The 16,037-nt window shown below is 47.7% G+C and overlaps 1 protein-coding gene across 8 annotated transcripts in view; it reads right to left on the bottom strand.

Annotated features, from left to right (window-relative positions):
* REEP1 (receptor accessory protein 1) overlaps positions 1-16,037 on the bottom strand; it is a 189,918-nt gene that overhangs the window by 102,917 nt on the left and 70,964 nt on the right. For all 8 annotated transcript variants that reach the window (XM_082258547.1, XM_082258541.1, XM_082258544.1 and 5 more), the window contains exon 3: positions 3,559-3,635. In XM_082258547.1, the coding sequence (XP_082114673.1) occupies positions 3,559-3,635 (77 nt within the window). The remainder of the gene's footprint in view (positions 1-3,558; positions 3,636-16,037) is intronic.

The following is a 16,037-nucleotide window of genomic DNA, read 5'->3' as shown; positions in this document are numbered from 1 at the left end:
AAATGGCATTTTAGTTTTAGTCCCATTTTAGTCTTCTGCAAGTGTTTTAGTTTTAGTCGTATTTAGTCGACTAAAACTCCAGTACATTTTAGTCGACTAAAACCTCCTACATTTTAGTCGACTAAAACTCATTTTAGTCATCTAAATGGTCGTGGTCAGGTCAGATAGGAGGCCTGTAATGCTGCTGCCTGCAGTCAGTGCACACAGTGCTGCTCAGAGTGCTGGATGGGGGGTCTCAGGTTTAAGGGTGGTCTCTGGTCTGACTCTGAACTGAAGTTGTTGAACAGGATGAGCCGGGCGGGCCTCAGCGGCCTATATGCACGCACACAGTCCTGGATGGATGGCGGAATCGGATGCCAGTGGTGACTGGTGAGAGGTCTGAGGGGACTCAGGGAGGCAGAAATAGCTGGCCTGGCTGTTAACTCACAGTGGGTGCTCTGCTCTGGATGTGGTGGTGGCCGGGTGCCAGTGCTGAGTGATGAGTTGGGCCTGCAGTGCTCTGGTGAGGTCAGGTGACTGGTCTCGAGTCGACTCTCTCGTAGTAGTCCACTCCTCACGTCGGACGTCACGGGGCACGCCACGCCAGACGCCACACAGGCGGAGCTCCGTGAAAACCGGAAGTTCGGTAAACGTCCCTGCCTCACATTCTCGTTTAGTTTTCGCTCGTTAACGAAAACGGATTTGATTTTCGTCATAGTTGTCTCATTTGATGAAAATGTGCTATACTTTGCATCTCGTTTTCGTCAGTTGAAAAATGCCGGTGACGAAAGCGGTGGCGAAAACGTTTTAGTTGATGAAATTAACACTGCTGTAAACTCCATTGGCTGTAATGTCATTGCACATATTACCTGAATATATTAACAACATTAAATATTAGGGAAAAATATAAGAAAAGCCTTTTTCTTAATTGTTTAGTTTTCAGCAGCTTAGTAGATGCTCCTTACTTATGCTTATGCGGTGGTGCAATACATGTTTAAACTTTAATGTGCTATTATTACAGGCTCTGGATGGAATTGTGTTGCCGATATAGAAATGGCCAGCAGAGGAGTGTTCATTTTGATGATGTCAATTTTTTATTTAATTTTAGTTATAGTCTTATGACTAAAATGCCATTTTAGTTTTAGTCGTATTTTAGTCATCTGAATTGTTTTAGTTTTAGTCGTATTTTAGTCGACTAAAATTGTGTTAATTTAGTCGACGAAATTAACACTGCTTTCAAGGTGTATGATCAATTATGTGTGGAATTTGGATTAACACGCAAACAATTCTATCAATATCTCCAACTCAGACATGCGATACAGACCCAAAAACAAATGCTAGATCTGACTGTTTCTAGCTCCTCGTTGCTACAGGTGGTTAGTCAGGCGTCTGATCGCAAGGGTTGATATCACCAGCATACTCTTGTTATCATCCATTTAGAATCCTGCCTTACTTATGGGCCATACACACTATACAATTGTCTTTAGATTTTTTCCTTTAGATTTACCAAAACCATATAATATGAGGTCAAATCTAAACACTTTCAATTTGTATGGAATTAGGCAGGCCCTTGCACTACATAGGTGGAGGTAAATCTAAAGGAAATCTAACAACAAAAGTTGTATAGCGTTTATCCAGCTTTAAATGTAGAACCCATTGGACTGCTGATATTGGAGATAAAGATGGGGATCAATGGGACACGGCCCTGGAGTCTCTTACATTTGTGTGGGTATCGGCCTTCCATAAACTCTGGCAACTATTTATCCTGCACAGAACTTATCGTACACCTATTAAATTATTTGATTGGGGATGGAAGGACTCTCCCTTATGCCCGAAATATACAGTCCACAGAGGGGACTTTGTACACAGGATATGACGTTGCCCGAAACTTACACGATATTGGGCAGAGGTTATGCAGACTATTTCTTATCTAGCCCAAACACCTATACCTCCCAACCCGCTGGTGTGTCTGTTGGGTCCGATCAATGCTGAAGTGTATCCAAAAGGTATTTACATCATGGTAACCAGATTATTATACCTTGCTAGGAAGTTGATTGGCTGATTTTGGCTGGCATCTACTGTGCCTATTAGGGCCCAGTGGGTTGCCTACTTTAACCTCCCTGGCGGTATGATTATGTCAGGAATTCTGTACCAAAAGCGGTACAATTTTTTTCATGGAAATTTGGCGTTATGTATTATAGGCCTACAATTCTTAGTAATTACTGACTTAAACCTGACCAAAACAAGACTCTAAAAGACATTCCAGATGTAATAAATTTGAAACACAAACGCATGAATTATAATCTAATCAATAATATAATTTTATTATATAATATATAATATAATATATATATATATATATATATATATATATATATATATATATATATATATATATATTATATAATAAAATGATATTATTGATTAGATTATAATTCATGCGTTATATTATATATATATATATATATATATATATATATATATATATATATATATATGTACGTGTGTATATATATATATGTGTGTGTGTGTGTATATATATATATAATATATATATATATATATATATATATATATATATATATACATACATACATACATACATACATACATATATATATATATATATATATATATATATATATATAAATGTTATGGGTGTGTTTGTGTTTTGTGCAACGTTCAACGTTTGAATTTCCCTCCCTAGTTCCGCTCCCATGCAGCATTGCTGCTGCAGGGAACGGAACTAGGAAGTCATCAGACCGACGGAGGACGGACGAGCGGCGGGGATCTCAGATGGCTGGCGATCACAGCAATGGGAGATCATCGCTGAATCGCCAGGAGAAGGTAAGACACCGCTGCGCGCTCTGCACATCCACCCAGAGCATGGCTTGGGGATACCGATAACAGCATAGAAAATCCACCCCGAGTCACGCTCGGGGATACCGCTAGGCAGGTTACCTCTATCCTTCTTAGAGAACAATTGGCCTATCGCTATCATAATGCGGTCAAAAAATTCAACCTTGTCTGGCAAATCTGGCTAGATAACCCTAGCCTTGCCCCCCCCCCCCCCCCCCACAGCTAGTTATGGAAAGATTGTTCCAATTTTAAACCCACCAAAAGTTTTAGTGATGTTTGCCGGGGCTTTGGACTTTTCTTATGTTCTATATATTGGCGTAGCCAAGCCTAACCCCTGAAAAACAACCCCATACCATAATCCCTCTTTCGCCAAATGATTCCTGACCTCAACTTGATAGAACACCTTTGGGATGAATTATAGCGGAGACTGCGAGACAGTCCTTCTCGTCCAATATCAGTGCCTGACCTTACAAATGCGCTTCTGGAAGAATGGTCAAACATTCCCATAGACACACTCCTAAACCTTGTGGACGGCCTTCCCATAAGAGTTGAAGCTGTTATAGCTGCAAAGGGTGGGCCAACTCAATATGAAAACCCTATGGACTAAGACTGGGATGCTATTAAAGTTCATGTGCATGTAAAAGCAGGCGTCCCAATACTTTTGGTAATATAGTGTAACTATATACATAATGTAAAAGAATATTATTATGAGACACTTACCAACACAGAAAAATATCCGTAAATGTTTCTAGTGTCATAAAAAGTGCAAATATTATCCAGTACATCATCCACTTTACCTAGGAACAAGGGAAAGGTTTTGTTAGTTTCTCTGGAATACTTATTCGTGATAGTAGTAATAAGGCAACTAATCAGAATTTTTGCTCTATCCTCTCAGTCTGCGAAAGGACAATTGAAATACAGTTGTTATGGGCAATTACAGTTCTTAATTATTAATAACCTCCCTATAGCAGATTTGCTGCTACAGGTCGGCCATTCTATGTAGAATCACATATACGTATATATATATACGTGATTCTGCACTTCTGCATAGGGGGCGCATGTGCTGCCGGCACACCGCTTCTGCTGTGATTACTCACAGCAGAATCTGGTCAGTGGGTGCCGGGCAATGGATGTCCACCGGCACCCGCCGATCATCGGAAAGAGAGGCTGGACGGAGCTCTGCCTATGTAAACAAGGCAGAGCTCCATCCTGACAGGGGGGAAGTGATGGATTTTCTTTTCCTGCAAAAGAGGGAATAAAATTCATCACATCCCTTAGTAAAAGCACCTCACTCTTTACACAAAAACACTGTCTAGGCACACATTTAACCCTTTGATCGCCCTATATGTTTAACCCCTTCCCAGCCAGTGTCATTAGTACAGTGACAGTGCATATTTTTACCACTGATCACTGTATTAGTGTCACTGGTTCCCACAACGAACTAACTCAGTTAGTGTCTGATTGTCTGCCGGATTATCGCAGTTCTGCTATAAGTCACTCATTGCCACCATTACTATTATTAGAAATAAATAAATAAGTAAAAATTCCACTATGTATACCATAGTTTGTAATAGCTATAACGTTTGCGCAAGCCGATCAATATACGCTTGTTGGGATTTTTTATTTTTTTTTTTTTTTTTACAAACAAGGTTGCTCTTTATTGAAAAAAAACAAGGTAAAAACAGTATACAGTAAGTGTGTAGACAATGGCCACCATGAGAGCAAACGGGAAGTAGCAATCCCAAAACATCAGTACATTGAGAGTAGGCAACAACAAGGCACAGTGGGAGCACAATACAGTGATACGACAGCAAGATACAAGGAGGTCAAGTAAGATCCCTGAGAGAACCAGTAGATCAATATGCAATACACAACCAGTGAATAGGAAATCAAGTTACATTATCCACCCATGGTTGCCAAATCTTATCATATTTGCGGGGGCAATTTCTAGCAATGTAGGTAAGTTTATACATGGGGAGGGCCCCGTTAACCAGGACCTTCCACGCCGACAGCGTGGGAGGGGAGGGGGAACCCCACCGCAGAATTATCTCTTTCCTGGCATAATACAGTACCAAAGATAGCATTAACCTCGAGTATTTAGAGCGCCTGACCTGGTCCGGGATGTCCAGAAGCGCCAGCTCCGGGGTGCACACAACCCTAAGTTCTAGGCGGGTGTTCAGAACTTCAAACACCTCACCCCAGAACTCCGCCACGCGCGGGCAGTCCCAGAACATGTGCATGTAGGAGCCCTCAGACAGCAGACACTTAGGGCAGTCAGCCGAACGTGCAGGATACATTCTGTGCAGTCTCGAAGGAGTGAAGTAAACCCTATGCAGAAATTTAGTGTAGATGAGCTTGTCTCTGGCAGCTATAACTGAGCTTGAGCCCCGTCCCAAGCAGTCGTCCCAATCCTCCCTATCCAAGCCAGGTATATCCGCAGACCAACGCCGCCACAGGCGCTCCAGGGCCGGAGAGGCCTCAACAAGGAGGGTGGAATAAAGGACGGATAACGGTTTGGGAAGCTCAGCCTGCGCGAGGACATCCTCCAGGCGGTCAGTCTGGAGAACTGGAGTGGTCGGGAACTGGGCACGGATCGCATGGCGCAATTGAAGATAGCGGAACCCAATCCAACGGGGGAGGTCAAAGGAGCCACGCAAGTCCTGAAGCGTGCGCAACTCGCCAACTGGCATAATATCCCTTAGCCTGCGAATTCCACGGTCAGCCCAGACCTGCGGATCCGGAAGCGTCCGCAGATGAGGGAGGGAGGGATTGCCCCACAAAGGCTGATAGGGGGACCAAGTATTAGGTTGGAGAAACCGCGCACGAGCCGCCGTCCAAACCCTGAGGGTAGATCTAGTAGGCAGTGGTAGAGACGGATATGCCCGCACTCCCCGATACGGCAGATTGCCGAGGCCCGCCAGGGAGCCCAAGCAAGCAGCCTCCAGGCACGTCGCTGCATTAGATCGGGAGCCTGCGAACCACCAATGGACAGTGACCAGGACTGCCGCCCAAAAGTAAAGCTTAAAATGAGGAAGAGCTAAGCCCCCCGACGACACTGGCAGTTGTAAATGCAACCGGGGATGCGAACCAGCCCATAAAAAGGAGCCGACGCAAGCGTCGAGGTCACGAAAAAAGCCGGCCGGGATCCACACCGGGGACTGGCGAAATACATACAGGAATTTTGGCAAAAAAATCATCTTAACGATATTAATACGGCCCAGTAGGTTCAATGGTAGAGATCCCCAACCTGCGCAGCGGTCGCGAAGACGGTCCAATATAGGGGTAACGTTGCGGGAGAGATAGTCGCCACTGTTCTTGGTAATCCGGATCCCCAGATATTTAAATTCGTCCACCCACATCAAAGGAGAAGGGGCCGCCAAGGCCCGCGCATCCGAATCGAGGGGGAACAGCACCGATTTGGACCAATTAATACATATCCCCGAAAACCTGCCAAATGTTTTGAAAATGGCCAGAGCGGCCTGTAGGGACGAGGACGCATCCGCCAGATACAGCAAGGTGTCATCGGCGTAGAGGGACACCTTCTCCTCTAGGGAGCCCAGCCTCCAACCGCGAACATCCTCCGAGGAGCGAACCAGGGCCGCCAGCGGCTCCAAAGCCAGGGCAAAAAGCCCAGGGGAAAGCGGGCAGCCCTGCCTCGTCCCCCTGCCCAGAGGGAAAGCCGCAGAGGCGACGCCATTCGTGTGGACCCGAGCCGACGGTCGTCGATAGAGCAGGCGCAACCAACCCAGAAAGCGAGGACCAAACCCGAAGCGACGGAGCACCGACCAGAGATACGGCCACTCGACCGAATCAAAAGCCTTCTCCGCATCCAGAGAGGCCACCACCCGCTGCCCAGGATTGAGATGGGGAGCAGAAAGGTTGAGGTGAAGACGACGGAGATTAATGTCCGTCCCCTTCCCCGGCATAAAACCAGTCTGATCCACATGCACAAGGTCCTCAATGACCGAGGACAAACGAATGGCCAAGACCTTGGCCAGAAGCTTGGCATCAGCATTCAGTAAGGATATAGGGCGATACGAGGAGCAGTCCTCCGGGTCCTTACCAGGCTTAAGGATGAGCACTATGAGGGCCTCGGAGAAAGAGTCCGGCAAGGCACCCAGGTCCGCAAACTTAGTCAAGAGATCCACCAGGCGAGGCGCCAGGGGTTCCTGGAATGTAGAATAAAATTCTACTGGGATACCATCTGGGCCCGGAGCCTTGCCAGGCTGCATCCTCGACAACGCCATCTGAACCTCCTCCAAGGTGATGGGTTTATCCAAGCGTGCCCTAGTCTCCGCATCCAACTCCGGGAGGGAGACACCATCCAGATAACTCTCCAAATCATCATCAGCATAGTTCACCCTAGAGGTGTATAGCGTCCGATAATAATCTAGAAAACAAGAATTTACATCAGAAACATCAGATACCATGTCGCCCGAAGGGGATCGGATCCGACCTATATGCGTGACCGGAGTCTGTTCCCTCGACAACCAGGCCAACAGACGGCCATTTTTGTCCCCATGTTCAAAAATCCGTTGAGCTGTCGAGAGAAGGGACTTCTCTGTGGCAGCAGCCCTATAAACCGAGAGCTCCCGCAACGCACGTTGGAAGGATGAATAACGGGCCGCATCAGGGGCCGCTACATATAATTCCTCCGCTGAGCGAAGGGATGCCTCCAACTGCTCCAGAGACCGCACAGAATTCCTGCGAGCTGCCGCAATACGGGTAATATACACTCCTCTCAACCAGGCCTTGAAGGCATCCCAAAGGACCAGAGGGTCAGGGTGCTCGAGATTGCGCGACCAAAAAGTGGACAATTCAACCGGCATAACTTCCATAATAGAGGGCTCCGATATCCAATATCTAGACAGCCGCCACCCTCCACTCGGCCTCCCATCAGACAACCGGAGAGAAAGCAATAAGGGAGCATGGTCAGAGATGCCTCGGGGCAAAATAGAGGCAGCCGCAACCATTTTAACAACCTCCATAGAGGCCAGCGCCAAATCTATGCGGGAGAAAGTCCGATGAGAGGCCGAGTGGCACGTAAACGCCCGATCCGACGGGTGTAAGCTCCGCCAGACATCCACCAGAGAAAAGGTGGACATCCAACGGGCCAAGGCGTCAGACCAGACCGAGGGAGGGTGAAGGCGATCCAGATCCGGAGTGGGAGACATGTTAAAGTCACCCAGCAATAGCACATTAACCACATCATATGAGACAATCAATTGCATAAGAGTGTAGAGGAAGGCATGATCAACCGGAGGAGGCAAGTAAAGACCCACCAACAAAAAAGGCACAGAATGTATGATAGCATGTAGCAGCACATACCTCCCGGCCGGGTCAGTCCTAACCTCCAGCAGCCGAAAAGGCAGGGATCGATGCACGAGGACGCTAACCCCCCTGGCGTAGCATGAATACGTGGAGTGATAGTGGGCGCCCACCCAGGCCCGCCTAAGACCCCGAGTACGAGATCCCAACAGGTGGGTTTCCTGCAACACACAAATGTGCGGGGCATACCTGCGCAGAAAGGTAAAAACCAAGGAGCGTTTAACCGCAGAGTTCATACCCCGCACATTCCAGGAAATCACATCAACCCTCGCCATTATCACCCAAGGGGACCAGTAAGGAAGGATAGGCCCACACCACCACTCCACCGAAAGCCGGGGGGCCAGGCCACCCGCACACCATCCAGACCCCCTCAAGGGTCCCACAGAGGGCCGGAGCCACACCAGGCACAAAATAAAGAGCAACCAGAAAAACACAACCTTGTACATACAAACCCCTGAGCTCGCAGGTTATCCAAAAATGAACAACAAAAAAAAATGCAGCATGCGAGTCAGAACAAAACAACCCACGGTCCCCCCCCCCACCCCGCCAGACCCAAAAACAAGGGCAGGCATGGATCCCCTAACACCCCACAACAAACAAGTCAAACAGGTGACGTGATACCAAGGGCCAACGGGCTCTCAGGTAAGGCAGGCACAACCGGTACCAGTCAAGTGCAGCTGCATGGTGCAGCCGAGAGCATCACAAACCGGATCCAAATCTGTAGGTCCAATGAGTTCAAGTCAGCCAGCCATTCATTCGACCGCAGGTGTAGACAGCAATCCTTGGGCGTCCAGGCGCAGGGCCGCAATCAATCCAACAAGGGTGGTGCAAGTCACCGCCAACATGGCAGCCAGGGCTCATGGAAAAAACCAGGAAGGGTAGAGCAAACAAGCCAGCGGTGACATATAGGTGATGGAAACAACGCTGGGCAACAGATACCCACTCAGCCACGGGGGGGAAGGCGCTCCAGCCAGTCCGATGCATCTCTAGGATCCGTGAAAAAACGTGTAGAATCACCATCAATCACTCGGAGTTTAGCCGGGAACAGCATATTATACTTGATGCCCCGAGACCGGAGCGCAGCCTTGACAGCATCAAAGGAACGGCGCTGCTTCTGTGTCTCCACGGTGTAATCTGGGAAGATCATGAGCTTGGCATTCTGGTAAGACAGAGACCCCGCCGCCCGAGCCGCCCGCAGGGTCTCATCCCGGTCCCTGAAATTCAGCAGTCTAAGGATCAGAGTGCGAGGGGGGGAGCCTTCCGGGCCCGGGCGAGGAGGGACCCGGTGAGCCCGCTCTACGGTGTAATGCTGGGAGTAGCGGGCCGCAGGCAGCAAGGACCGGAGCAGCTCCTCCACGAACAGCGTCGGGTCCCTACCTTCCGCCCCCTCCGGGAGTCCCACGATCCGGAGGTTGTTGCGCCGGTTGCGATTCTCGGCGTCCTCAGCGCGGAACTCCAGGGCCCTCACCTTGGTATGCAGGACCCGCAGGGAGGCCGTATGTTCAGCCACCACATCCTCCACCGGGCCAACACGCTGCTCCACCTCCGTGAGACGGGCCCGGATCTTGTCAAAGTCCTGCCGCATCAGACAGACATCCAGTTGCACCGCCTCGATCTTCGTGGTGAGTGCCGTCTGGCAGGCTACTATGGCCGCCATGACCTCCGGGATGCCAGGCAGCGGGACCCCGGCAGCAGGGTGTTGCTCCACCTGAGAGGCCATTTTGCAGGAAGGGCAAGGCGGCTGCGGCCTAGTCTGCGCGGGAGCGGGCGCCTCGGGGGACTGCACCGGCTGCGGAAAACGGAGCTTCTTCGCCCGCTGCGGTCGGGCGGATGATCGGCTGGGCATGCAGAGGACCGAAACGGCCAAGGTAAGTAGGAAAAGGAGTCACGGAGTATAGTCAGGATAAATCGCTCTCGGAGCTCTCAGCAGGCACGTCTGCTCAAGTCGCCATCTTGGACACGCCCCCGGGATTTTTTATTTTTACCATAAATATGGAGCAGAATACATATTCGCCTAAATTTATGAAGAAATTAGATTTTTTAGATTTTTTAGATTTTTTTTATTGGATATATTTTATAGCAGAAAGTAAAAAAATATTGTTTTTTTTTTCACAATTGTCAGTCTTTTTTTAGTTTATAGAGCAAAAAATAAAAAACGCAGAGGTAATCAAATACCACGAAAAGAAAGCACAGCAGAACATTGTGACATATTGATGTGCTTAGTAACATTTTTTTTCTGTTGTATTGCAAAAAATGCAGCATGTCTAAACTTTTCCCAGCACACACCAACACAATTCCAATGTGAATGGGGCACATAGAAAGCAACTGTACATTGATGAAAAAAATTAAAGGAACACTTTGAAAACACATCAGATCTCAATGGGGAAAATATCATGCTGGATCTCTGATATGGACTGGGTAATGTGTTAGGAACAAAAGGATGCCACATCGTTTGATGGAAATGAAAATTGTTACCCTACAGAGAGGGCTGAACCCAAAGACACCCCATAAATCTAAGTGAAAAAATCATGCAGCAGGCTAGTCCATTTTGTTGAAATTTCATTACAGCAACTCAAAATGGTCCTCAGTAGTTGGTATGGCCCCCACATGCTTGTATGCATGCCTGACAACGTCGGAGTATGCTTCTAAAGAGATGACAGATGGTTTCCTGGGGTATTTAATCCCAGATCTGGACCAGGGCATCACTGAGCTCCTAAACAGACTGAAGTGCAACCTGGCGGCGTCAGATGGACCGAAACATAATGTCCCAGAGGTGTTCTATTGGACTTAGCTAAGGCAAGCATGGGGGCCATTTAATGGTATCAATTCCTTCATTCTCCAGAAACTGGCTGCATACTCTTGCCACATGAGGCCGTGCCATGGTCGTGCACCAGGAGGATCCCAGGACCCATTGCACGAGCGTAGGGTCTTACAATGTGTCCAAGTATTTCATGCTGATACCTAATAGCAGTCAGGGTGTCATTGTCTAGCCTGTAGGGGTCTGTGCGTCCCTCCATGGATATGCCTCCCCAGACCATCATCGACCCACCACCAAACCGGTAATACTGAACAATGTTACAGGCAGTATAATGTTCTCCACAGCTTCTACAGACCCTTTGACATCTGTCACATGTGCTCAGGGTGAACCTGCTCTCATCTGTGAAAAGCACAGGGCACCAGTGGCTGCCTTGCCAATTCTGGTGTTCAATGGCAAATGCCAATCAAGCTCCACGGTGCCTGGCAGTGAGGACAGGGTCCACTAGAGGACATTGGGCCCTCAGGCCACCCTCATGAAGTCTGTTTCTGATTGTTTGGTCAGGAACATTCACACCAGTGGCCTGCTGGAGGTCATTTCGTAGGGCTCTGGCAGTGCTCATCCTGTTCCTCCTTGCACAAAGGAGCAGATACCGGTCCTGCTGATAGGTTAAGGACCTACTACGGCCTGCCCGGCTCTCCTAGAGTAACTGCCTGACTCCTGGAATCTCCTACATGCTCTTGAGACTGTGCTGGGAGACACAGCAAACCTTCTGGCAATGGGACATATTGATGTGCCATCCTGGAGGAGTTGGACTGCCTGTGCAACCTCTATAGCGTCCAGGTATCGTCTCAAGCTAGCAGTAGTGACACTGACCCTAGCCAAATGCAAAACTAGTGAAAAACAGTCAGAAAAGAGGAGTAGGAAAAAAAATGTCAGTGACCTCCACCTGTAAATCCAGGAGGCTGTTTCATTGTTGTCCATCTAGTGCACCTGTTGTTCATTTCATTAACACCAAAGCAGCTGAAACCTGATCTGAACCAACCCCCCCGAGAGACGTAATCTATGACGAAACATGTAGGGCGTGGTTTCCTGACGGCAACTGACATTGCGTCTCTCGGCGTCTAGCAGTGGTATACCTGCCCTGTCTCCGCCCAGAAGCCGACAATCTCTGGATAGGACTCTGCAGGAACGCCGCAGCAAGTGTTTTTTCACTGATATTCAAAACGCTGGCTTTTGATGAGACAAAATGAGGGACAAATTAGGAGGAAAAAGAAACAGAGGGACTTTGTTCCGAATTAGGGACAGTCCCTTAAAATCAGGGACAGTTGGGTTGATTTGCCCTAACATAGTGACCATCTTGATATCCCAACTAGTTTTTTCAGGGATTAATTGTTGATAAGATTTTGACTTCAAATGTTATTCAAGTATTGTCTTAACCAATGTCAGAATGTTTTTAATGTATAGACTTGATAAAATTGTATATTTTTATTTTAACTGTGCTTTGTGTTATTATTGGAGGCATATGCAATGTCCTACTATTGTGTCCTTTGTGATTTTTTATATTACTAATTCAGGGTAACCTTCCATCGGTCTATTTTTTTAAGCAGTTCTTTAATTTGGTCAATCTTACCAAAGTTATTAAATTACCAGTTGGGAACTGAATAGGAATACAATAATTTCAAATGCTCTGTTGCCTGGCATTTTACGAGCTGTGGGAAATGAAGCTCCACTATGAACACTCTTGGCTGCCACAGAGGAACAGTGACACTAATAAATATAATGTGCCATACTATGTCTAAAGTTTGTCTAAATCTAAAGCCATTTTTTATTCACTACTTATGGTTGACAACAAAAACTTATTCAAAAGGATAGGAAACCCTCCAATGCCTGCCTCTCCAGAAATATCTGACTGTACCCTGAAGCTAATGTACTTCTCTGCTCCATGGCGCTAAACTGGATTTTTCCAACTTAAATGTGGTTTGGTGTTGTGTCATGTGGTTTATGAGCTAACTGCATAGCCGCCAACTCTCCTTCTTTTGGGCTCTTTAGCTACGTGTTGCCTAACCATAAAAAGTAGCTCATACTAGCTTTATGTTTCTATAAATTACAGCTCCTGATTATAAAACAGTAGTGTATAGGAAAAGCAGTGAGGTTACCCTCCTTCAACCAATAAAATATCTTTTATTGTCTACCTTACTTCAGAAACATGATGGAGTTTTATTTATTTAGGCTACACATTATTTTTATTGTTTAAATAGGTATTAGTGTGTTAATGGGATTTGTGTTTTTATAGTATCCAATTTTGCTGATACTGAAATTGTAGATTGCTCATATATGAAATGTGCATTTTGAGAAAAAAAATTTTCTTTTTTTTTTTTCCTCTGAAATAATCAAAGGGTTTAAAATGTTAGTAGTAAAATAGGTAATTATTTCAAAAAGTTGTGTGGTAAGTGACTGAAGACTAATACAAACAAATTTAACAGTTTCCCGTTTAAGAGGCCCTTTAATATGCTTTAGAGTAATCTAACATTGTTGTGTGGCTATAAAGTGTGCTAGAACACCACCAGCAGCCAACGAGAGAGACTAAACAGCATCACTATCAGTAACCAACATACAACTGTGAGCCACACTGTCCCTTATCTCCCAGTGCACACATATACACATGCATATTGAACCAAGAAGTCACTAAAGCCCTCATTTCATAAAGCAGGGCTTGACAAATTTGCTTTAAATTTTGGAGCCAGCTAAAAAAGTTAAATAAATGTAAAGCATCACACAGTAAGTACAGAAACATTTGCTTGTAATAGGAATAAAAGTGATTGTTTTTTTTTAAAGCGCCCTATTCCTCCGAGCTCGCGCGCAGAAGCGAACGCATATGCAGGTTGCGCCCACATATGTAAACATGTGCGGTATCGTGGCAATTGTTAGAGCGAGAGCAATAATTCTAGCACAAGACCTCCTCTGTAACTCTAAGCAGGTTGCCTGTAAAACTTTTTAAAGCGTCGCCTATGGAGATTTTCAAGTACCGCAGTTTGTCACCATTCCATAAGCGTGCGTAATTTTGGAGCATGCCATGTTAGGTATTAATTTACTCAACGTAACATCATCTTTCACATTATACAAAAAAATTGGGCTAACTTTACTATTTTCTGTATTTTTTCCAAAAAAAATGCGCAAATACGGTGTGACATAAAGCATTGCAATGATCTCCATTTTATGCTCCAGGGCAGTGGTTCTCAACCTTCCTAATGCTGCGACCCTTTAATATAGTTCCTCATGTTGTGGTGACCCCCAACCATAAAATTATTTTCGTTGCTACTTCATAACTGTAATTTTTTTCTACTGTTATGAATCGTAATGTAAATAAATATCTGATATGCAGGATGTAGTTTCATTGTTACAAATTGATGCAGGGGCTGTGGGCATGGTACAGGAGATGCAGGGGCTGCGGGCATGGTACAGGAGATGCAGGGGCTGCGGCATGGTGCAGGAGATGCAGAGGCTGCGGGCATGGTGCAGGAGATGCAGGGGCTGCAGGGATGGTGCAGGAGATGCAGGGGCCACAGGCATGGTGCAGGAGATGCAGGGGCCTGCGGGCATGGTGCAGGAGATGCAGGGGCTGCAGGCATGGTGCAGGAGATGCAGGGGCTGTGGGCATGGTGCAGGAGATGCAGAGGCTGTGGGCATGGTGCAGGGGCTGGGGGGCATGCTGCAGGAGATGCAGGGGCTGCGGGCATGGTGCAGGAGATGCAGGGGCTGCGGGCATGGTGTAGGAGATGCAGGGCTGCGGGCATGGTGCAGGGCTGTGGGCATGGTACATGCAGAGCTGTGGGCATGGTACAGGAGAGGCAGTGCTTCAGGCATAGTACAGGAGATGCAGTGCTGCGGGCATGGTACAGGAGATTCTCCTGGAGAATCTCCTGTACCATGCCCGCAGCACTGCATCTCCTGAGGAGTTGCAGGGGCTGCGGAGGGGTCTCACTTACCGTTTGGTGAGGCGCCTTGCATTTAAAAATGGCGCCGCCCAGCGCCAACACGTCACAACGTATGAACTGTCTGCCCGAGAATAGCCGAGCATGTACGGGCTTTCCTGAGTATATTAGGGATCGACCAATAATCGGCAAGGCCGATATATTGGCGGCCGATATGCACTTTCCCCAATATATCGGTATCGGCCCTGGAACTGGTCGATATTGCCGATCTTTTTAGGCCGCCTCCCTTGCCTTGGACAGCCTCGTCTGGAGTCAGGACTAGTCTCGCAGGAGTGTATCACAGCCATAACCCACCCACAGCAGCCTGGTGCCAGCCAGCCACCCACATCCACAGGCCCTGTACCAGCCAGCCAGCCACAGGCACTGTACCAGTGAGCCAGCCAGCCACCCACAGGCCCTGTACCAGCCAGCCACAGGCACTGTACCAGCCAGCCAGCCACCAAAAGGCCCTGTACCAGCCAGCCACCCACAGCCCCTGTGCCAGCCACCCACCCACCACAGGGTGCCAGCCAGCCAGCCATCCACCATAGGGTGCCAGACAGCCAGCCACCCACGGACAGGGTGCCAGACAGCCAGCCACCCACAGGCCCTGTACCAGCCAGCCATAGGCAATGTACCAGCCAGCAACTCACAGCCCCTGTGCCAGCAAGCCACCCACCACAGGGTGCCAGCCAGCCACCCACCCACCACAGGGTGCCAGCCAGCCAGCCATACACCACAGGGTGCCAGCCAGCTAGCCACCCACCACAGGGTGCCAGCCAGTCAGCCAGCCATCCACCACAGGTTGGCAGCCAGTCACCTAGCCACCCACCAAAGGGTGCCAGCAAGCCAGCCACCCACCACAGGGTGCCAGACAGCCAGCCACCCACCCACCACAGGGTGCCAGACAGCCAGCCATCCACCACAGGGTGCCAGCAAACCACCCATTAAGCATTAAACAAAAGTTAACATGTTCAGTACCAGATTTGTGTCAAAAATTGTCTTTATTTTTCAAAACTTTAAATGTACAAAATATCGGCCCATACCGATACGTTGTGACCAAAATATCGGTATCGGCCCTGAAAAAAACATATCAGTCTATCCCTAATATATATATATATATATATATATATATATATATA

This window comes from Pelophylax lessonae, assembly GCF_965119305.1.
Source record: "Pelophylax lessonae genome assembly, chromosome: 1".
Classification (NCBI taxonomy): Eukaryota; Metazoa; Chordata; class Amphibia; order Anura; family Ranidae; genus Pelophylax; species Pelophylax lessonae.
This window is presented reverse-complemented; position numbering and strand designations above follow the sequence as displayed.